The sequence below is a fragment of the Lampris incognitus genome, chromosome 2 (genome assembly GCF_029633865.1).
Source record: "Lampris incognitus isolate fLamInc1 chromosome 2, fLamInc1.hap2, whole genome shotgun sequence".
NCBI classification, from domain to species: domain Eukaryota; kingdom Metazoa; phylum Chordata; class Actinopteri; order Lampriformes; family Lampridae; genus Lampris; species Lampris incognitus.
Genome location: NC_079212.1, coordinates 80,839,186 through 80,864,405, shown reverse-complemented (window position 1 = coordinate 80,864,405; position 25,220 = coordinate 80,839,186). Strand labels below are relative to the sequence as shown.

The window sequence follows — 25,220 nt, the reverse complement described above, 5'->3', positions numbered from 1 at the left end:
TGCAGTGATGACTGACGGAGACGGATCACCTTCAGCTGAGCCACCAGAGCCACAACCTGCTCCAGATATCCAAGTTCAACCAAACTCACCTGTTGCCCCAAAGGTGCGATGCTCAGACAGGGAGACACGTTTGCCTACGCACCTCAGAGATTTTGTTAGTGAGATCTTTTCCAGGAATAGAGCCACAATAAAGCTCTGATCTCACTGGAAGGACATATCTTCCAAGTTTGAAAAAAAAACATGAAAAGAGTTCCAGTAGGATAAAAAAAATAACTAAAAAAGAAAAGGTTCCAGAGCATTGTAATGTGATGCACTGTACATTGTAATGTGGTTATTGTGAGTTAAAGAGTTAGGGTATTTGGTATTTTCCGTAAGTAACAAGTTGTTACTTATAGAAAATACCAAATTTTTACTTATGGAAAATACCAAATTTCTTACCCAACTTACCCAATTTCTCGTGGATGAATAAAGCATTCTGATCCTGATTCTGATTCTGATTGTTGACTTAAAGGTGGGGGAGATGTGGTATCCTAGCATTTATACTGTTATTTCCTAATGATGAATACTTACCTGCTAATGGCTAAGAAAAATGCTAAATAACACATAGTCATACTTACCTTGGTTAATCCTATTGTAATGATATGGGTTATTACTGAAGAGTCCACGAGGCGGCGATCTTGTTATGCTGTTCAGAGTGTATGTTCTGTAACAGTAGAAGAAGAGTTACCGGAGTCGGCGTCCGGAAGCTCTGTGTTGATACAACGTTAGGCATGTGAATGTAACGTGTAATGGTACCACACTTTAAGTCCGTAAAATGTTGAAACAATGTTTGAGATGATGTGGACAATCCATTCTTCATAAGATACAACAGTAGTGTTTTAACTAGATTGTTTAACACAATCTTGGAAAGTGAGAGGATGCCTGAGGAGTGGAGAAGAAGTACTGATTTACCGATTTATTTTTTTATCGAATAAGGGTGATGTGCAAAACTGTAGCAACTGCAGAGGTATAAAGTTGATCTGCCACAGCATGAAGATATGGGAAAGAGTAATAGAAGCTAGGTTAAGAGAAGAGGTGATGATCAGCGAGCAGCAGCATGGTTTCATGCCACGAAAGAGCACCACAGATGTGATGTTTGCTTTGAGAATGTTGATGGAGAACTATAGAGAAGGCCAGAAAGAGTTGCATTGTGTCTTTGTGGATTTAGAGAAAGCATATGACAGGGTGCCGAGAGAGGAGGTGTGATATTGTATGAGGAAGTCGGGAGTTGCCGAGAAGTATGTAGGAGTGCTGCAGGATATGTATGAGGGAAGTGTGACCAAGGTGAGGTGTGCGGTAGAAATGATGGATGGGTTCAAGGTGGAGGTGGGATCACATCAAGGATCGGCTCTGAGCCCTTTCTTGTTTGCAATGGTGATGGACAGGTTGACGGACGAGATCAGGCAGGAGTCTCCGTGGACTACAATGTGTACAGATGACATTGTGATCTGTAGCGAGAGTAGGGTGCAGGTTGAGGAGAGCCTGGAGAGGTGGCGGTATGCACTGGAGAGAAGAGGAATGAAAGGCAGTAGGAGCGAGATGGAATACATATGCGTGAATGAGAGGGAGGACAGTGGAATGGTGAGGATGCAAGGAGTAGAGGTGACGAAGGCGTGTGAGTTTAAATACTTGGGGTCAACTGTACAAAGTAACGGGGAGTGCAGGAGACAGGTGAAAAAGAGAGTGCAGGCAGGGTGGAGTGGGTGGAGAAGAGTGTCAGGAGTGATGTGTGACAGAAGGGTACCAGCAAGAGTTAAAGGGAAGGTTTACAAGATGGTTGTGAGACCAGCTATGTTGTATGGTTTGGAGACAGTGGCACTGATGAAAAGACAGGAGGTGGAGCTGGAGGTGGCAGAGTTGAAGATGATAAGATTTTCACTGGGAGTGACGAAGAAGGACAGGATTAGGAACGGAGGGACCGCTCAGGTTGGACGGTTTGGAGACAAAGCAAGAGAGGCAAGACTGAGATAGCTTGGACATGTGTGGAGGAGAGATGCTGGGTATATTGGGAGAAGGATGCCGAATAAGGAGCTGCCAGGGAAGAGGAAAAGAGGAAGGCCAAAGAGGAGGTTTATGGATGTGGCGAAAGAGGACATGCAGGTGGCTGGTGTGACAGAGGAAGATGCAGAGGACAGGAAGAGATGGAAACGGATGATCCGTTGTGGCGACCCCTAACGGGAGCAGCCGAAAGTAGCAGCAGCAGTAGACTAAGATCCACAGGCATTGTATCAGTGACAGCCTCACAGTTAGTACGGCTGAAATATTGCAGATTCCAATGCCCCTTGTGGCAAGCGGGTTCATGGCTGGGCTAAAACAACCACATGTAAATACACAGTACCTAAATAACTCAAAAAATTGTTATTATACCATGCTTGAAAAGTACCATTACGATAGGTAGTCTGATTCCAGATAACTTATTCATTATCTACCATGAAAATGGCTAGCGTTCTCATTTTTGTGGAGAGACCAGCTGAATTGGTCCACAGCTATAGGGCAGATAGTTTTAAGAATTAGGCGACAAAACTCTAAAGATGATGTAGTCATTAAAGTTGCCGGCAGCCATACCAACATGTACCCTGCTACTGCCAAATGATGGAAGTTAAGCAGGTATGGACTTGGCTAGTACTTGGATGGAAGACCTCCTCCGAAAACTGAGTTGCTGATGGAAGCGGCGTTGGTGGGCCAGTAGAGGGCAGTCTTCCCTCTAGTCCTAATAAAAACAACAAATATTAAATCCCAGTGCCCCAGTGCAGTGATGGGGACACTGTGCTGTAGGAGATGCCGTCCTTCAGATGAGACGTTAAATCGAGGTCCTGACTCACTGTGGTCATTAAAGATCCCATGGCACTTATCACAAAGAGTAGAGGTTCCCCGGTGTCGTGGCAACATTCCCAACAGGGCTCTCTCCATCTGGCCACCTAACCATCCCCCTATGTAATTGGCTCAATGATTCCTCCCTCTCCACCTAAAGCTGGTGTGTGGTGAGCGTTCTGGTGCAAAATGGCTGCCGTGCATCACCCAGGTGGTGTTAAACATTGGTGGTGGTTGAAGTGAGTTACCCCCTTTAATGTGAAGCGCTTTGGGTGTGTAGAAAAGCACTATATAAATGTAATTATTGTTATTATTATTATTATTACTATTATTATTATTAAAGTGAATTCATTCCTTAACCCTAATGACATATATGAAAGAGGAAAACATACCCAAGAGTGCTGCCAGTATGCCAACAATGCCCGTCCCTGCGCCAAGCTCTATGATACGCTTTCCCCTTAAATCAAATGACTGTTGTTCGAAGAAGTGACAGAGCTGTAAAGCCTGCAAATAACAAAAACGTGCATGTTAAACCATGTTCTTTGATAGACATCCTTTTTAAATTAGCCAAACATTAAATATTATATAAAAAAATCAAGGAATTGTTAAAGTACAGGCCAAAGATAGTGAGTTTTAATAAATATATTTTATCAATTCATTATCCATTGATGTTGGTGATGAATACTGAAAAAGCATTGCAGTGATACTGAACTGTAGTTATAAGCCAAAAACTTAAAGCCAACATTTGCAGCTGTGCTGGTTTGAGCACAAACTGCCTTTTTTTAACAATGTATTTATTGGTTTTCAGTTTGCAAATCACATCAAATTGTACATCAACAGTACAGAACACAGCAAACATTTTTCACCCTGTTCTCCCTTCCATAACCCAATCCCTAACAACTTAAGTACAAAAAAGAAAGCTATATAAGATAAATAAAAGTAACGAGAAGAAGAGAAAAAAAAGACAAAAAAACACTAAAAATAAAGGTGATTCAAAGGGTGTTTTTCTGGTCAATGTACATGATCATATAAAGCTACCCTACTCCCCCGGAGCTTGTTCTTGCTGAAGCAGGTTGCCAACATTAACATTATGCCTTAAGAAGTACATAAAGGGTCTGCAGATATCATCAAAAACATTATGTTTACGTCTAACAATATACTACCTTGTAGAGCCGAAGGAACGGAGAAGACCGTAGGTTCACACTTTAGCCGTGTAGGCAACTTTCTTTAATCAACGGTAAATCAGAGAGACAACAAAACCACATCTCGACTGAGCGGAGGCGGCAAGAATCATCAGAAAACTGGCTGGACAACCATAACTTAACCCTGCGTTAACCTGCCAGGACAACCCTGACTTAACCCTTAGTTCCTGGGGTGAATTCTATCCCCAATACGTGTCCACCACATGAGCCCCCCCAGAATTCGCCCTAGTAATCGAAGTCAGGCAGGCGCGGGGGGTCGACAGGCCGTCCGCGGCGGCTCCGGATAACAGGGGCCGGAGTGTCGGCCTGAGGAGCAGAAGAGGCAGCGCTGGCCTCCACGGGGGGAGGAGGCGGAGCCGGGGGACGACCGCGACGAGGCGGTTGGGCTAACTCCAACGGCTGCGTCAAGTCCAGGTGTGCGGGTTTAACTCGGTCCACTGAAACATGCTCGACCGTGCCCCCCAAAATCCACCACCAGGTGCTTAGTTCCCAGTTCCAAGACGCGGAAGGGGCCGTCATAAGGGGGTTGCAGAGGGGGGTGGTGTGCGTCGTGACGGATGAACACGTAGTCCGCTGACTGCAGACCTGGGGGCACCTGGGACACCGGAGCGCCGTGTTGGGCGGTAGGGACGGGTGTGAAAGCTCTGACCCCGTCCAGCAAGGAGGCTCGTTGGTCCACAGCTGACCAGGGACGCGTTGCGTTGGGCATGAAATCGCCTGGGACTCGCAGCGGCGTGCCGTACACCAGCTCCGCAGAGGAGGCTTGTAGGTCTTCCTTCGGGGCGGTCCGCAGGCCCAGCATGACCCATGGGAGCTTGTAGACCCAGTTGCAGTCCTTGAGAGTAGCCCGAAGCGCAGCCTTCATGGACCGGTGGAAGCGCTCACATAGGCCGTTCGCCTGAGGGTGGTAGGCGGTAGTGCGGTGAAGCTTGACGCCCAGAGCCTCACCCACAGCATTCCATAGCTCTGAGGTAAACTGTGGCCCGCGGTCAGATGAAAGGTCGGAAGGCGAACCGAAACGTGAGACTCACGACCCAACAAAAGCCCGGGCCACATCAGCAGACGTCGTGGATGCCAGGGGAACAGCCTCAGGCCAGCGCGTAGTCCTGTCCACCACAGTGAAGAGGTAGGTGAACCCATGGGAGGGGGGCTGGGGACCAACCAGGTCGACGTGGACATGGTCAAATCGTCTCTCCGGCACTGCGAAGCGTTCCAGGGGCGCCTTAATGTGGCGGTGTATCTTAGCCCGCTGACAACCATGTAGCCGCGGAAGACTCCCAAAACTCCGGCAGTTTCATTGCAACGGCGTTCGTAGCCATAATGTGTGTGGTTTCAGAAAACTTATCCGAAAACCGACGTCGGGGTCACCAGTGTAGAGCCGAAGGAACGGAGAAGACCGTAGGTTCACACTTTAGCCGTGTAGGCAACTTTCTTTAATCAACGGTAAATCAGAGAGACAACAAAACCACAGCTCGACTGAGCGGAGGCGGCAAGAATAACCAGAAAACTGGCTGAACAACCATAACTTAACCCTGCGTTAACCTGCCAGGGCAACCCTGACTTAACCCTTAGTTCCTGGGGTGAATTCTATCCCCAATACGTGTCCACCACAACCTTATCTTTTCCATTGACATGTTTGACGCCATTTCTTTGATCCACATTCCAATTCTTGGTCCATCAACGTTTTTCCAATTAAGAGCAATTATACGTTTAGCTTGTAGTATACACATGTCTATGAACCTGATCTCTCTGCTTTGTAAATGTGGGTTGGTAGGATATATACCAAGGATAAAAAGCTGGGGATCCAATGGTAATTTCTTTGATAAAATTTCATAAATCATATTAATAACATCTGGCCAAAAGGTTTTCACTTTCACACATTACCATATACAATGATATAGTGTTCCTCTTGTCTCCTTATACTTGATACAAGTATCAGGAATGTTATCATTAAACTTGTGTAATTTAACAGGAGTTACTTATGTCCGCATCAGCCATTTATACTGGATAAGTTTCAAGCTACTGCTGATTGTCTGCCTCTGTGCAGACAAGCACCAACTGCCTTGAAGCTGCAGGGACATCACTCTATGAACACACCACGAGAGAGCAAATAAGACACTTCATGAGGCTTAATGAAGCTTAATGTGCACTGTCATGATTTTAGATGTACCAAAGGTGTGGAGTTTAATGCCAAAGAAATAAAAGACTGTAAATCCAAAACTCTTAACTCTTGAAAAGGAGGTTACAAAAGTTGGGACAGAGATACCTATCTGAGAGTCCTGGAGCTTGAGCATTATAAACGCCGCTGGAATTTCAAACTGCGCAGGCTCAAGGAGCAAGAAAATGAAAACACAAGGGGGAAGTTGTCACAGATTCTGGTCAAGATCACTCCAAAATGGACTGGCAGGTCAACAACAGCATTGATCAACAGCATTGCTGACGTGGTACATCTGCTGGGCCAAAAGGAAGAGGTCAAGCATTGCCATGTTACCATACAGTTCACCATGTGGCACTTTGGAGATGAGCTCTGGTGTCTGACCATGAGCACTGCAGTGTGAAGGAGCTGAAAGTAAGATGCCTGGGAATGTTCTCATTCATCCAGGTCATGGTTATCCAAAGGACTTGAATCAAGTGAAACTGGACTTGGTATATATCCGTGAAGACGTTTCGCATCTCATCCAAGAGGCTTCCTCAGTTCGTGCCTTTTCTGACTAGACCAAGCTAGTCTGACTGGCTGCTGATGAGACTCAGAATTTATTCTCTAGGAGTCGTTGTCAGAGCTATTGATATGCGTGGCTATTTGTGATCCGAAGTTTACCAACACCCGAGCTATTGATTTGCATTTGTTTACACCGCATCCCGGTATACTTCAAACCCAGCAACGCACTCCGACAAAGACAGGTTCATCCCAAATACCGTGTACCACACACCCGGAAAAACAATCTGGTGTATGCTGTACAATGCAATGAGGATTGCACTGACCTATACATAGGAGAAACCAAACAACCACTACACAAACGGATGGCCCAACACAGAAGGCCAAACTCCTCAGGACAAGACTCAGCAGTCTATCTACACCTAAAGGAGAAGCCACACTCCTTCGAGGACAGCAACGTACACATTTTGGAGAGACGATAGATGGTTTGAAAGAGGGGTGAAGGAAGCCATCTATGTGAAACTAGAAAAACCATCCCTCAACAGAGGAGGAGGTCTGCAATACGACCTATCTCCCACTTACAATGCCGTCCTTTCATCTCTACCCAGGAGACTCAAGAAGCCTAGCCTCCAAGAACAGTCGCTCACTAACGGCTCCAACGACTCTCATGACCACTGAACAATGAAGTCGAAACTAACACCCCCAACGACCGTCGCTGCTAAACAAAGGCAAATCAACAGCTCCGATGGCGACGGGCGCGGCTGGATATCGGAGCACAGGAGAGCCACCATATCAATAGCTCCGATGGCGACGGGCGCGGCCAAACATCGGTACACAAAAGAGCCACTCATATCTATGGCTCTGTTAGCGACGGGCGTTGGTAAACGTCGGATCACAAATAGCCACGCATATCAATAGCTCTGACAATGACTCCTAGAGGATAAATTCTGAGTCTCATCAGCAGCCAGTCAGACTAGCTTGGTCTAGTCAGAAAGGCACGAACTGAGGAAGCCTCTTGGATGAGAGGCGAAACGTCTTCACGGATATACACCAAGTCCAGTTGTACTTGATTCAACTTCTTTGGATGAGCTGAAAGTAAGTTTTGCAGAGCACATCCTACTGGCTGACAGGGAGGCCACAGATCAAGCAAGCCAGAAGCACAGTATTTCAAAGGGCCAGCTGGCTACATAGATGGGAAAATAATGGTGATTCCCTAATTACGTAATCATCTAAGTTCACAAATCAAGCCACTTTATTGACCTAATACTTGGAAAAAAAATTAATTTCTAAGAGACATTGCCTCATATTCACACTCTATAGCAGCTGTTTCCCTGCAAACAAACTCGAGTTACTACTTTTAAGTTGTTAGTTGTTCTTTAATGTTCTCTATTAAATCAGCTTTTTGTTTTATTTCACTTAATGCAAGGGGCCAAATAGACAGTATTAAACGAAAGGCGATTTATTTTTTCTGCAAACGCAAGAAACCACACGGTTCTGCTTCAAGGGACTTAATTCTAATGAAACGGAGGAAAAGTTGTGGACCAACCGATTGGGTGATAAGATTTTATTTTGTCATGGAACCAATTGCTCTTGCAGGTACTGTAATTCTATTGAACAGCTTCCCTGGGAAAATTAAGTACTTCCAGAAAAAGTATAGATGGTCCCTGGATCCTATGTGTTTTGTCAACTGAGGACTCCTTTGTTATTTTGGGGAAAACTTATGGACACAATAATATAAACCAGAATAACAGCTTACTTTCCGAAAACATTTATGTTATTAATGATCTGAAACTTAGTACCCTAGAATTATATGGTGTTAGCAGGTGACTTTAATACGGTGTATAATGAGTGGTTGGACTACTCACCCACCAATTTTCATAATCACCAATAGAATCCTCCAGTCCATTTTTGTAGTCGTCAATCTGATTGACACATAGCATATTACACATCCTCCTTTAAGATACCTTTCTTGGCTTAAGCCAGATGGTTCAAGTAGCTCTGGGATTGATTTTCGGTTTATTTCTGACTGTATATAAAAAAAAAAGATGCAGTTCTTCTGTCTTTACAACAGTACTTTCTGGTTTTACATGTATTCTGTCTTTATAGCTGTACTTTCTGGATTGACATGTATTCTTCTGTCTTTACAACAGTACTTTCTGGTTTGACACGTATTCTGTCTTTACAGCAGTACTTTCTGATGTGACATGTATTCTTCTGTCTTTGTAGCACTACTTTCTGGTTTGACATGTATTCTTCTGTCTTTATAGCACTACTTTCTGGTTTGACGTGTATTCTTATGTCTTTATAGCACTACTTTCTGGTTTGACATGTATTCTTATGTCTTTACAGCACTACTTTCTGGTTTGACATGTCTTCTTGTGGCTTTACAGCAATACTTTCTGGTTTGACATGTAATCTTACGTCTTTATAGCACTACTTTCTGGTTTAACATGTATTCTTCTGTCTTTATAGCACTACTTTCTGGTTTGACATGTTTTCTACTGTCTTTACAACAGTACTTTCTGGTTTGACATGTATTCTTCTGTCTTTATAGCACTACTTTCTGGTTTGACATGTACTCTACTGTCTTTACAACAGTACTTTCTGGTTTGACATGTATTCTTATGTCTTTACAGCACTACTTTCTGGTTTGACATGTATTCTTACGTCTTTATAGCAGTACTTTCTGGTCTGTCATTTATTCGTCTGTCTTCATAGCACTACTTTCTGGTTTAACATGTATTCTTCTGTCTTTATAGCACTACTTTCTGGTTTGACATGTATTCTTCTGTCTTCATAGCACTACTTTCTGGTTTGACATGTATTCCTCTGTCTTCATAGCACTACTTTGTGGTTTGACATGTATTCTTCTGTCTTTACAGCAGTACTTTATGGTTTGACATGTATTCTTCTGTCTTTACAGCACTACTTTCTGGTTTGACATGTATTCTTCTGTCTTTACAGCAATACTTTCTAGTCTGTCATGTATTCTGTCTTTATAGCAGTACTTTCTGGTTTGACATGTATTCTTCTGTCTTTATAACAGTGCTTTCTGGTTTGACATGTATTCTTCTGTCTTTATAACAGTGCTTTCTGATTTGACATGTATTCTTCAGTCTTTATAGCACTACTTTCTGGTTTGACATGTATTCTTCAGTCTTTATAGCACTACTTTCTGGTTTGACATGTATTCTTCTGTCTTTATAGCACTACTTTCTGGTTTGACGTGTATTCTTATGTTTTTATAGCACTACTTTCTGGTTTGACATGTATTCTTATGTCTTTGCAGCACTACTTTTTGGTATGACATGTATTCTTCTGTCTTCATAGCACTACTTTGTGGTTTGACATGTATTCTTCTGTCTTTACAGCACTACTTTCTGGTTTGACATGTATTCTTCTGTCGTTACAGCAATACTTTCTGGTCTGTCATGTATTCTGTCTTTATAGCAGTACTTTCTGGTTTGACATGAATTCTTCTGTCTTTATAACAGTGCTTTCTGGTTTGACATGTATTCTTCTGTGTTTATAGCACTACTTTCTGGTTTGACATGTATTCTACTGTCTTTACAACAGTGCTTTCTGATTTGACATGTATTCTTCAGTCTTTATAGCACTACTTTCTGGTTTGACATGTATTCTTCAGTCTTTATAGCACTACTTTCTGGTTTGACATGTATTCTTCTGTCTTTATAGCACTACTTTCTGGTTTGACGTGTATTCTTATGTTTTTATAGCACTACTTTCTGGTTTGACATGTATTCTTATGTCTTTGCAGCACTACTTTTTGGTTTGACATGTATTCTTCTGTCTTCATAGCACTACTTTGTGGTTTGACATGTATTCTTCTGTCTTTACAGCACTACTTTCTGGTTTGACATGTATTCTTCTGTCGTTACAGCAATACTTTCTGGTCTGTCATGTATTCTGTCTTTATAGCAGTACTTTCTGGTTTGACATGAATTCTTCTGTCTTTATAACAGTGCTTTCTGGTTTGACATGTATTCTTCTGTGTTTATAGCACTACTTTCTGGTTTGACATGTATTCTACTGTCTTTACAACAGTACTTTCTGGTTTGACATGTATTCTTGTGTCTTTATAGCACTACTTTCTGGTTTGGCATGTATTCTACTGTCTTTACAACAGTACTTTCTGGTTTTACATGTATTCTTGTGTCTTTACAGCACTACTTTCTGGTTTGACATGGATTCTTACGTCTTTATAGCAGTACTTTCTGGTCTGTCATTTATTCGTCTGTCTTCATAGCACTACTTTCTGGTTTAACATGTATTCTTCTGTCTTTATAGCACTACTTTCTGGTTTGACATGTATTCTTCTGTCTTCATAGCACTACTTTGTGGTTTGACATGTATTCTTCTGTCTTCATAGCACTACTTTGTGGTTTGACATGTATTCTTCTGTCTTTACAGCAGTACTTTATGGTTTGACATGTATTCTTCTGTCTTTACAGCACTACTTTCTGGTTTGACATGTATTCTTCTGTCTTTACAGCAATACTTTCTAGTCTGTCATGTATTCTGTCTTTATAGCAGTACTTTCTGGTTTGACATGTATTCTTCTGTCTTTATAACAGTGCTTTCTGGTTTGACATGTATTCTTCTGTCTTTATAACAGTGCTTTCTGATTTGACATGTATTCTTCAGTCTTTATAGCACTACTTTCTGGTTTGACATGTATTCTTCAGTCTTTATAGCACTACTTTCTGGTTTGACATGTATTCTTCTGTCTTTATAGCACTACTTTCTGGTTTGACGTGTATTCTTATGTTTTTATAGCACTACTTTCTGGTTTGACATGTATTCTTATGTCTTTGCAGCACTACTTTTTGGTATGACATGTATTCTTCTGTCTTCATAGCACTACTTTGTGGTTTGACATGTATTCTTCTGTCTTTACAGCACTACTTTCTGGTTTGACATGTATTCTTCTGTCGTTACAGCAATACTTTCTGGTCTGTCATGTATTCTGTCTTTATAGCAGTACTTTCTGGTTTGACATGAATTCTTCTGTCTTTATAACAGTGCTTTCTGGTTTGACATGTATTCTTCTGTGTTTATAGCACTACTTTCTGGTTTGACATGTATTCTACTGTCTTTACAACAGTGCTTTCTGATTTGACATGTATTCTTCAGTCTTTATAGCACTACTTTCTGGTTTGACATGTATTCTTCAGTCTTTATAGCACTACTTTCTGGTTTGACATGTATTCTTCTGTCTTTATAGCACTACTTTCTGGTTTGACGTGTATTCTTATGTTTTTATAGCACTACTTTCTGGTTTGACATGTATTCTTATGTCTTTGCAGCACTACTTTTTGGTTTGACATGTATTCTTCTGTCTTCATAGCACTACTTTGTGGTTTGACATGTATTCTTCTGTCTTTACAGCACTACTTTCTGGTTTGACATGTATTCTTCTGTCGTTACAGCAATACTTTCTGGTCTGTCATGTATTCTGTCTTTATAGCAGTACTTTCTGGTTTGACATGAATTCTTCTGTCTTTATAACAGTGCTTTCTGGTTTGACATGTATTCTTCTGTGTTTATAGCACTACTTTCTGGTTTGACATGTATTCTACTGTCTTTACAACAGTACTTTCTGGTTTGACATGTATTCTTGTGTCTTTATAGCACTACTTTCTGGTTTGGCATGTATTCTACTGTCTTTACAACAGTACTTTCTGGTTTTACATGTATTCTTGTGTCTTTACAGCACTACTTTCTGGTTTGACATGGATTCTTACGTCTTTATAGCAGTACTTTCTGGTCTGTCATTTATTCGTCTGTCTTCATAGCACTACTTTCTGGTTTAACATGTATTCTTCTGTCTTTATAGCACTACTTTCTGGTTTGACATGTATTCTTCTGTCTTCATAGCACTACTTTGTGGTTTGACATGTATTCTTCTGTCTTCATAGCACTACTTTGTGGTTTGACATGTATTCTTCTGTCTTTACAGCAGTACTTTATGGTTTGACATGTATTCTTCTGTCTTTACAGCACTACTTTCTGGTTTGACATGTATTCTTCTGTCTTTACAGCAATACTTTCTAGTCTGTCATGTATTCTGTCTTTATAGCAGTACTTTCTGGTTTGGCATGTATTCTTCTGTCTTTATAACAGTGCTTTCTGGTTTGACATGTAATCTTCTGTCTTTATAACAGTGCTTTCTGGTTTGACATGTATTCTTCAGTCTTTATAGCACTACTTTCTGGTTTGACATGTATTCTTCAGTCTTTATAGCACTACTTTCTGCTTTGACATGTTTTCTACTGTCTTTACAACAGTACTTTCTGGTTTGACATGTATTCTTGTGTCTTTATAGCACTACTTTCTGGTTTGACATGTATTCTACTGTCTTTACAACAGTACTTTCTGGTTTGACATGTATTCTTATGTCTTTACAGCACTACTTTCTGGTTTGACATGTATTCTTACGTCTTTATAGCAGTACTTTCTGGTCTGTCATTTATTCGTCTGTCTTCATAGCACTACTTTCTGGTTTAACATGTATTCTTCTGTCTTTATAGCACTACTTTCTGGTTTGACATGTATTCTTCTGTCTTCATAGCACTACTTTGTGGTTTGACATGTATTCTTCTGTCTTCATAGCACTACTTTGTGGTTTGACATGTATTCTTCTGTCTTTACAGCAGTACTTTATGGTTTGACATGTATTCTTCTGTCTTTACAGCACTACTTTCTGGTTTGACATGTATTCTTCTGTCTTTACAGCAATACTTTCTAGTCTGTCATGTATTCTGTCTTTATAGCAGTACTTTCTGGTTTGACATGTATTCTTCTGTCTTTATAACAGTGCTTTCTGGTTTGACATGTATTCTTCAGTCTTTATAGCACTACTTTCTGGTTTGACATGTATTCTTCAGTCTTTATAGCACTACTTTCTGGTTTGACATGTATTCTTCTGTCTTTATAGCACTACTTTCTGGTTTGACGTGTATTCTTATGTTTTTATAGCACTACTTTCTGGTTTGACATGTATTCTTATGTCTTTGCAGCACTACTTTTTGGTTTGACATGTATTCTTCTGTCTTCATAGCACTACTTTGTGGTTTGACATGTATTCTTCTGTCTTTACAGCACTACTTTCTGGTTTGACATGTATTCTTCTGTCGTTACAGCAATACTTTCTGGTCTGTCATGTATTCTGTCTTTATAGCAGTACTTTCTGGTTTGACATGAATTCTTCTGTCTTTATAGAACTACTTTCTGGTTTGACATGTATTCTTATGTCTTTGCAGCACTACTTTTTGGTTTGACATGTATTCTTCTGTCTTCATAGCACTACTTTGTGGTTTGACATGTATTCTTCTGTCTTTACAGCACTACTTTCTGGTTTGACATGTATTCTTCTGTCGTTACAGCAATACTTTCTGGTCTGTCATGTATTCTGTCTTTATAGCAGTACTTTCTGGTTTGACATGAATTCTTCTGTCTTTATAACAGTGCTTTCTGGTTTGACATGTATTCTTCTGTGTTTATAGCACTACTTTCTGGTTTGACATGTATTCTACTGTCTTTACAACAGTACTTTCTGGTTTGACATGTATTCTTGTGTCTTTATAGCACTACTTTCTGGTTTGACATGTATTCTACTGTCTTTACAACAGTACTCTCTGGTTTTACATGTCTTCTTGTGTCTTTATAGCACTACTTTCTGGTTTGACATGTATTCTTCTGTCTTTACAACAGTACTTTCTGGTTTGACATGTATTCTACTGTCTTTACAGCACTACTTTCTGATCTGTCATGTATTCTTCTGTCTTCATAGCACTACTTTCTAGTTTGACATGTATTATTCAGTCATTACAGCGGTACTTTCTGGTTTGACATGTATTCTTCTGTCTTTATAACAGTGCTTTCTGGTTTGACATGTATTCTTCTGTGTTTATAGCACTACTTTCTGGTTTGACATGTATTATTCTGTCTTTATAGCAATACTTTCTGGTTTGACATGTGTTGTCTTTACAGCACTACTTTGTGGTTTGACATGTATTCTTCTGTCTTTACAGCAATACTTTCTGGTCTGTCATGTATTCTTCTGTCTTCATAGCACTACTTTCTGGCTTGACATGTATTATTCTGTCTATACCGCAGTCCTTTCTGGTTTGACATGTATTCTTCTGTGTTTATAGCAGTACTTTCTGGTTTGACATGTATTCTTCTGTCGTTACAGAAATACTTTCTGGTCTGTCATGTATTCTGTCTTTATAGCAGTACTTTCTGGTTTGACATGTATTCTTCTGTCTTTATAACAGTGCTTTCTGGTTTGACATGTATTCTTCTGTCTTTATAACAGTGCTTTCTGGTTTGACATGTATTCTTCTGTCTTTACAGCACTACTTTCTGGTTTGACATGTATTCTTCTGTCGTTACAGCAATACTTTCTGGCCTGTCATGTATTCTGTCTTTATAGCAGTACTTTCTGGTTTGACATGTATTCTTCTGTCTTTGTAACAGTGCTTTCTGGTTTGACATGTATTCTTCTGTGTTTATAGCCCTACTTTCTAGTTTGACATGTATTCTTCTGTCTTTACAGCAGTACTTTCTGATGTGACATGTATTCTTACGTCTTTAAAGCACTACTTTCTGGTTTAACATGTATTCTTCTGTCTTTATAGCACTACTTTCTGGTTTGACATGTATGCTACTGTCTTTACAACAATACTTTCTGGTTTGACATGTATTCTTCTGTCTTTATAACAGTGCTTTCTGGTTTGACATGTATTCTACTGTCTTTACAGCAGTACTTTATGGTTTGACATGTATTCTTCTGTCTTTACAGCAATACTTTCTGGTCTATCATGTATTCTGTCTTCATAGCAGTACTTTGTGGTTTGACATGTATTCTTCTGTCTTTACAGCAGTACTTTATGGTTTGACATGTATTCTTCTGTCTTTATAGCAGTACTTTCTGGTTTGACATGTATTCTTCTGTCTTTATAACAGTGCTTTCTGGTTTGACATGTATTCTTCAGTCTTTATAGCACTACTTTCTGGTTTGACATGTATTCTTCAGTCTTTATAGCACTACTTTCTGGTTTGACATGTTTTCTACTGTCTTTACAACAGTACTTTCTGGTCTGACATGTATTCTTGTGTCTTTATAGCACTACTTTCTGGTTTGACATGTATTCTACTGTCTTTACAACAGTACTTTCTGGTTTGACATGTATTCTTATGTCTTTACAGCACTACTTTCTGGTTTGACTTGTATTCTTACGTCTTTATAGCAGTACTTTCTGGTCTGTCATTTATTCGTCTGTCTTCATAGCACTACTTTCTGGTTTAACATGTATTCTTCTGTCTTTATAGCACTACTTTCTGGTTTGACATGTATTCTTCTGTCTTCATAGCACTACTTTGTGGTTTGACATGTATTCTTCTGTCTTCATAGCACTACTTTGTGGTTTGACATGTATTCTTCTGTCTTTACAGCAGTACTTTATGGTTTGACATGTATTCTTCTGTCTTTACAGCACTACTTTCTGGTTTGACATGTATTCTTCTGTCTTTACAGCAATACTTTCTAGTCTGTCATGTATTCTGTCTTTATAGCAGTACTTTCTGGTTTGACATGTATTCTTCTGTCTTTATAACAGTGCTTTCTGGTTTGTCATGTATTCTTCAGTCTTTATAGCACTACTTTCTGGTTTGACATGTATTCTTCATTCTTTATAGCACTACTTTCTGGTTTGACATGTTTTCTACTGTCTTTACAACAGTACTTTCTGGTTTGACATGTATTCTTGTGTCTTTATAGCACTACTTTCTGGTTTGACATGTATTCTACTGTCTTTACAACAGTACTTTCTGGTTTGACATGTGTTCTTATGTCTTTATAACAGTGCTTTCTGGTTTGACATGTATTCTTCTGTCTTTATAACAGTGCTTTCTGGTTTGACATGTATTCTTCTGTCTATAGCACTACTTTCTGGTTTGACATGTATTCTTCTGTCTTTTAAGCACTACTTTCTGGTCTGTCATGTATTCTTCTGTCTTCCTAGCGCTACTTTCTGGTTTGACATGTATTCTTCTGTCTTTATAGCACTACTTTCTGGTCTGTCATGTATTCTTCTGTCTTCATAGCACTACTTTCTGGTCTGTCATGTATTCTTCTGTCTTCCTAGCGCTACTTTCTGATTTGACATGTATTCTTCTGTCTTCATAGCACTACTTTCTGGTCTTTCATGGATTCTTCTGTATTCATAGCACTACTTTCTGGTTTGACATGTATTCTTCTGTCTTCATAGCACTACTTTCTGGTTTGACATGTATTCTACTGTTTTTACAACAGTACTTTCTGGTCTGTCATGTATTCTTCTGTCTTCATAGTGCTACTTTCTGGTTTGACATGTATTCTTCTGTCTTTTAAGCACTACTTTCTGGTCTGTCATGTATTCTTCTGTCTTCATAGCACTACTTTCTGGTTTGACATGTATTCTTCTGTCTTTATAGCACTACTTTCTGTTTTGACATGTATTCTTCTGTCTTTATAGCACTACTTTCTGGTTTGTCATGTATTCTACTGTCTTTACAACAGTACTTTCTGGTTTGACATGTATTCTTGTGTACTTATAACAGTACTTTCTGATCTGTCATGTATTCTTCTGTCTTCATAGCACTATTTTCTAGTTTGACATGTATTATTCAGTCATTACAGCAGTACTTTCTGGTTTGACATGTATTCTTCTGTCTTTACAGCAGTACTACTTTCTGGTTTGACATGTATTCTTCTGTCTTTACAGCAGTACTTTCTGGTTTGACATGTATTATTCTGTCTTTATAGCAATACTTTCTGGTTTGACATGTATTGTCTTTACAGCACTACTTTGTGGTTTGACATGTATTCTTCTGTCTTTACAGCAATACTTTCTGGTCTGTCATGTATTCTTCTGTCTTTATAGCACTACTTTCTGTTTTGACATGTATTCTTCTGTCTTTATAGCACTACTTTCTGGTTTGTCATGTATTCTACTGTCTTTACAACAGTACTTTCTGATCTGTCATGTATTCTTATGTCTTCATAGCACTACTTTCTAGTTTGACATGTATTAGTCAGTCATTACAGCACTACTTTCTGGTTTGACATGTATTCTACTGTCTTTACAACAGTACTTTCTGGTTTGACATGTATTCTTGTGTCTTTATAGCAGTACTTTCTGGTTTGACATGTATTCTACTGTCTTTACAACAGTACTTTCTGGTTTGTCATGTATTCCTCTGTCTTCATAGCACTACTTTCTGGTTTGACATGTATTCTTCTGTCTTTTATGTACTACTTTCTGGTCTGTCATGTATTCTTCTGTCTTCATAGCACTACATTCTGGTTTGACATGTATTCTTCTGTCTATAGCACTACTTTCTTGTTTGACATGTATTCTTCTGTCTTTTAAGCACTACTTTCTGGTCTGTCATGTATTCTTCTGTCTTCCTAGCACTACTTTCTGGTTTGATATGTATTCGTCGGTCTTTATAGCACTACTTTCTGGTTTGACATGTATTCTTGTGTCTTTATAGCAGTACTTTCTGGTTTTACATGTATTCTTCCGTATTCATAGCACTACTGACTGGTTTGGCATGTATTCTTCTGTCTTCATAGCACTACTTTCTGGTTTGCAATGTATTATTCTGTCTTCATAGCACTACTTTCTGGTCTGACATGTATTCTTCTGTCTATAGCACTACTTTCTGGTTTGACATGTATTCTTCTGTCTTTTAAGCACTACTTTCTGGTCTGTCATGTATTCTTCTGTCTTTATAGCACTACTTTCTGGTTTGACATGTATTCTTCTGTCTTTATAGCACTACTTTCTGGTTTGACATGTATTCTACTGTCTTTACAGCAGTACTTTCTGGTTTGTGATTCTTCTGTCTTTTAAGCACTACTTTCTGGTCTGTCATGTATTCTTCTGTCTTTATAGCACTACTTTCTGGTTTGACATGTATTCTTCTGTCTTCATAGCACTACTTTCTGGTTTGACATGTATTCAACTGTCTTTACAACAGTACTTTCTGGTCTGTCATGTATTCCTCTGTCTTCATAGCGCTACTTTCTGGTTTGACATGTATTCTTCTGTCTTTTATGTACTACTTTCTGGTCTGTCATGTATTCTTCTGTCTTCATAGCACTACATTCTGGTTTGACATGTATTCTTCTGTCTATAGCACTACTTTCTGGTTTGACATGTATTCTTCTGTCTTCATAGCACTACTTTCTGGTCTGTCATGTATTCTTCTGTCTTCCTAGCGCTACTTTCTGATTTGACATGTATTCTTCTGTATTTATAGCACTACCTTCTGGTCTGTCATGTATTCTTCTGTCTTCATAGCACTACTTACTGGTCTGTCATGTATTCTTCTGTCTTTATAGCACTACTTTCTGTTTTGACATGTATTCTTCTGTCTTTATAGCACTACTTTCTGGTTTGTCATGTATTCTACTGTCTTTACAACAGTACTTTCTGGTTTGTGATTCTTCTGTCTTTTAAGCACTACTTTCTGGTCTGTCATGTATTCTTCTGTCTTTATAGCACTACTTTCTGGTTTGACATGTATTCTACTGTCTTTAGAACAGGACTTTCTGGTCTGTCATGTATTCTTCTGTCTTCATAGCGCTACTTTCTGGTTTGACAGGTATTCTTCTGTCTTTTAAGCACTACTTTCTGGTCTGTCATGTATTCTTCTGTCTTCATAGCACTACTTTCTGGTTTGACATGTATTCTTCTGTCTTTATAGCACTACTTTCTGTTTTGACATGTATTCTTCTGTCTTTATAGCACTACTCTCTGGTTTGTCATGTATTCTACTGTCTTTACAACAGTACTTTCTGGTTTGACATGTATTCTTGTGTCTTTATAACAGTACTTTCTGATCTGTCATGTATTCTTCTGTCTTCATAGCACTATTTTCTAGTTTGACATGTATTATTCAGTCATTACAGCAGTACTTTCTGGTTTGACATGTATTCTTCTGTCTTTACAGCAGTACTTTCTGGTTTGACATGTATTATTCTGTCTTTATAGCAATACTTTCTGGTTTGACATGTATTGTCTTTACAGCACTACTTTGTGGTTTGACATGTATTCTTCTGTCTTTACAGCAATACTTTCTGGTCTGTCATGTATTCTTCTGTCTTCATAGCACTACTTTCTGGTCTGTCATGTATTCTTCTGTCTTTATAGCACTACTTTCTGCTTTGACATGTATTCTTCTGTCTTTATAGCACTACTTTCTGGTTCGACATGTATTCTACTGTCTTTACAACAGTACTTTCTGGTTTGACATGTATTATTGTGTCTTTATAGCAGTACTTTCTGATCTGTCATGTATTCTTCTGTCTTCATAGCACTACTTTCTAGTTTGACATGTATTATTCAGTCATGACAGGACTACTTTCTGGTTTGACATGTATTCAACTGTCTTTACAACAGTACTTTCTGGTTTGTCATGTATTCCTCTGTCTTCATAGCGCTACTTTCTGGTTTGACATGTATTCTTCTGTCTTTTAAGCACTACTTTCTGGTCTGTCATGTATTCTTCTGTCTTCATAGCACTACTTTCTGGTTTGACATGTATTCTTCTGTCTATAGCACTACTTTCTGGTTTGACATGTATTCTTCTGTCTTTTAAGCACTACTTTCTGGTCTGTCATGTATTCTTCTGTCTTCCTAGCGCTACTTTCTGGTTTGACATGTATTCTTCTGTCTTTATAGCACTACTTTCTGGATTGACATGTATTCTTCTGTCTTCATAGCAGTACTTTCTGGTTTGTCATGTATTCTTCTGTCTTCATAGCACTACTTCCTAGTTTGACATGTATTATTCAGTCATGACAGCACTACTTTCTGGTTTGACATGTATTCTACTGTCTTTACAACAGTACTTTCTGGTTTGACATGTATTCTTGTGTCTTTATAGCAGTACTTTCTGGTTTGACACGTATTCTACTGTCTTTAAAACAGTACTTTCTGGTTTGTCATGTATTCTTCTATCTTCATAGCACTACTTTCTGGTCTTTCATGGATTCTTCTTTCTTCATAGGACTACTTTCTGGTTTGACATGTATTCTTCTGTCTTCATAGCACTACTTTCTGGTTTGACATGTATTCAACTGTCTTTACAACAGTACTTTCTGGTCTGTCATGTATTCCTCTGTCTTCATAGCGCTACTTTCTGGTTTGACATGTATTCTTCTGTCTTTTAAGCACTACTTTCTGGTCTGTCATGTATTCTTCTGTCTTCATAGTACTACTTTCTAGTTTGACATGTATTCTTCTGTCTATAGCACTACTTTCTGGTTTGACATGTATTCTTCTGTCTTTTAAGCACTACTTTCTGGTCTGTCATGTATTCTTCTGTCTTCCTAGCGCTACTTTCTGGTTTGACATGTATTCTTCTGTCTTTATAGCACTACTTTCTGGTCTGTCATGTATTCTTCTGTCTTCATAGCACTACTTTCTGGTCTGTCATGTATTCTTCTGTCTTCCTAGCGCTACTTTCTGATTTGACATGTATTCTTCTGTCTTTATAGCACTACTTTCTGGTCTGTCATGTATTCTTCTGTCTTCATAGCACTACTTTCTGGTCTGTCATGTATTCTTCTGTCTTTATAGCACTACTTTCTGTTTTGACATGTATTCTTCTGTCTTTATAGCACCACTTTCTGGTTTGTCATGTATTCTACTGTCTTTACAACAGTACTTTCTGATCTGTCATGTATTCTTATGTCTTCATAGCACTACTTTCTAGTTTGACATGTATTAGTCAGTCATTACAGCACTACTTTCTGGTTTGACATGTATTCTACTGTCTTTACAACAGTACTTACTGGTTTGACATGTATTCTTGTGTCTTTATAGCAGTACTTTCTGGTTTGACACGTATTCTACTGTCTTTACAACAGTACTTTCTGGTTTGTCATGTATTCTTCTGTCTTCATAGCACTACTTTCTGGTTTGATATGTATTCTTCTGTATTCATAGCAGTACTTTCTGGTTTGATATGTATTCGTCTGTCTTTATAGCACTACTTTCTGGTTTGACATGTATTCTTGTGTCTTTATAGCAGTACGTTCTGGTTTTACATTTATTCTTCTGTATTCATAGCACTACGGACTCGTTTGGCATGTATTCTTCTGTCTTCATAGCACTACTTTCTGGTTTGCAATGTATTATTCTGTCTTCATAGCACTACTTTCTGGTTTGACATGTATTCTTCTGTCTATAGCACTACTTTCTGGTTTGACATGTATTCTTCTGTCTTTTAAGCACTACTTTCTGGTTTGACATGTATTCTTCTGTCTTTATAGCACTACTTTCTGGTTTGACATGTATTCTTCTGTCTTCATAGCACTACTTTCTGGTTTGACATGTATTCAACTGTCTTTACAACAGTACTTTCTGGTCTGTCATGTATTCCTCTGTCTTCATAGCGCTACTTTCTGGTTTGACATGTATTCTTCTGTCTTTTATGTACTACTTTCTGGTCTGTCATGTATTCTTCTGTCTTCATAGCACTACATTCTGGTTTGACATGTATTCTTCTGTCTATAGCACTACTTTCTGGTTTGACATGTATTCTTCTGTCTTTTAAGCACTACTTTCTGGTCTGTCATGTATTCTTCTGTCTTCCTAGCACTACTTTCTGGTTTGATATGTATTCGTCTGTCTTTATAGCACTACTTTCTGGTTTGACATGTATTCTTGTGTCTTTATAGCAGTACTTTCTGGTTTTACATGTATTCTTCCGTATTCATAGCACTACTGACTGGTTTGGCATGTATTCTTCTGTCTTCATAGCACTACTTTCTGGTTTGACATGTATTATTCTGTCTTCATAGCACTACTTTCTGGTTTGACATGTATTCTTCTGTCTATAGCACTACTTTCTGGTTTGACATGTATTCTTCTGTCTTTTAAGCACTACTTTCTGGTCTGTCATGTATTCTTCTGTCTTTATAGCACTACTTTCTGGTTTGACATGTATTCTTCTGTCTTTATAGCACTACTTTCTGGTTTGACATGTATTCTACTGTCTTTACAGCAGTACTTTCTGGTTTGTGATTCTTCTGTCTTTTAAGCACTACTTTCTGGTCTGTCATGTATTCTTCTGTCTTTATAGCACTACTTTCTGGTTTGACATGTATTCTTCTGTCTTCATAGCACTACTTTCTGGTTTGACATGTATTCAACTGTCTTTACAACAGTACTTTCTGGTCTGTCATGTATTCCTCTGTCTTCATAGCGCTACTTTCTGGTTTGACATGTATTCTTCTGTCTTTTATGTACTACTTTCTGGTCTGTCATGTATTCTTCTGTCTTCATAGCACTACATTCTGGTTTGACATGTATTCTTCTGTCTATAGCACTACTTTCTGGTTTGACATGTATTCTTCTGTCTTCATAGCACTACTTTCTGGTCTGTCATGTATTCTTCTGTCTTCCTAGCGCTACTTTCTGATTTGACATGTATTCTTCTGTATTTATAGCACTACCTTCTGGTCTGTCATGTATTCTTCTGTCTTCATAGCACTACTTTCTGGTCTGTCATGTATTCTTCTGTCTTTATAGCACTACTTTCTGTTTTGACATGTATTCTTCTGTCTTTATAGCACTACTTTCTGGTTTGTCATGTATTCTACTGTCTTTACAACAGTACTTTCTGATCTGTCATGTATTCTTATGTCTTCATAGCACTACTTTCTAGTTTGACATGTATTAGTCAGTCATTACAGCACTACTTTCTGGTTTGACATGTATTCTACTGTGTTTACAACAGTACTTTCTGGTTTGACATGTATTCTTGTGTCTTTATAGCAGTACTTTCTGGTTTGACACGTATTCTACTGTCTTTACAACAGTACTTTCTGGTTTGTCATGTATTCTTCTGTCTTCATAGCACTACTTTCTGGTTTGATATGTATTCTTCTGTATTCATAGCAGTACTTTCTGGTTTGATATGTATTCGTCTGTCTTTATAGCACTACTTTCTGGTTTGACATGTATTCTTGTGTCTTTATAGCAGTATGTTCTGGTTTTACATGTATTCTTCTGTATTCATAGCACTACTGACTGGTTTGGCATGTATTCTTCTGTCTTCATAGCACTACTTTCTGGTTTGCAATGTATTATTCTGTCTTCATAGCACTACTTTCTGGTTTGACATGTATTCTTCTGTCTATAGCACTACTTTCTGGTTTGACATGTATTCTTCTGTCTTTTAAGCACTACTTTCTGGTCTGTCATGTATTCTTCTGTCTTTATAGCACTACTTTCTGGTTTGAAATGTATTCTTCTGTCTTTATAGCACTACTTTCTAGTTTGACATGTATTCTACTGTCTTTACAACAGTACTTTCTGGTTTGTGATTCTTCTGTCTTTTAAGCACTACTTTCTGGTTTGACATGTATTCTACTGTCTTTATAGCACTACTTTCTGGTTTGACATGTATTCTTCTGTCTTCATAGCACTACTTTCTGGTTTGACATGTATTCAACTGTCTTTACAACAGTACTTTCTGGTCTGTCATGTATTCCTCTGTCTTCATAGCGCTACTTTCTGGTTTGACATGTATTCTTCTGTCTTTTATGTACTACTTTCTGGTCTGTCATGTATTCTTCTGTCTTCATAGCACTACATTCTGGTTTGACATGTATTCTTCTGTCTATAGCACTACTTTCTGGTTTGACATGTATTCTTCTGTCTTCATAGCACTACTTTCTGGTCTGTCATGTATTCTTCTGTCTTCCTAGCGCTACTTTCTGATTTGACATGTATTCTTCTGTATTTATAGCACTACCTTCTGGTCTGTCATGTATTCTTCTGTCTTCATAGCACTACTTTCTGGTCTGTCATGTATTCTTCTGTCTTTATAGCACTACTTTCTGTTTTGACATGTATTCTTCTGTCTTTATAGCACTACTTTCTGGTTTGACATGTATTCTACTGTCTTTACAACAGTACTTTCTGATCTGTCATGTATTCTTATGTCTTCATAGCACTACTTTCTAGTTTGACATGTATTAGTCAGTCATTACAGCACTACTTTCTGGTTTGACATGTATTCTACTGTCTTTACAACAGTACTTTCTGGTTTGACATGTATTCTTGTGTCTTTATAGCAGTACTTTCTGGTTTGACACGTATTCTACTGTCTTTACAACAGTACTTTCTGGTTTGTCATGTATTCTTCTGTCTTCATAGCACTACTTTCTGGTTTGATATGTATTCTTCTGTATTCATAGCAGTACTTTCTGGTTTGATATGTATTCGTCTGTCTTTATAGCACTACTTTCTGGTTTGACATGTATTCTTGTGTCTTTATAGCAGTATGTTCTGGTTTTACATGTATTCTTCTGTATTCATAGCACTACTGACTGGTTTGGCATGTATTCTTCTGTCTTCATAGCACTACTTTCTGGTTTGCAATGTATTATTCTGTCTTCATAGCACTACTTTCTGGTTTGACAT

General features: G+C 38.8%; 1 protein-coding gene across 1 annotated transcript in view; it reads right to left on the bottom strand.

Moving 5' to 3' along the window:
- The window catches only part of LOC130108337 (EEF1A lysine methyltransferase 3-like), a 126,910-nt gene that overhangs the window by 19,401 nt on the left and 82,289 nt on the right, over nt 1-25,220 (bottom strand). Inside the window, exon 2 of the mRNA XM_056275241.1 lies at nt 3,243-3,354. Within this exon, the coding sequence (XP_056131216.1) occupies nt 3,243-3,354 (112 nt within the window). The remainder of the gene's footprint in view (nt 1-3,242; nt 3,355-25,220) is intronic.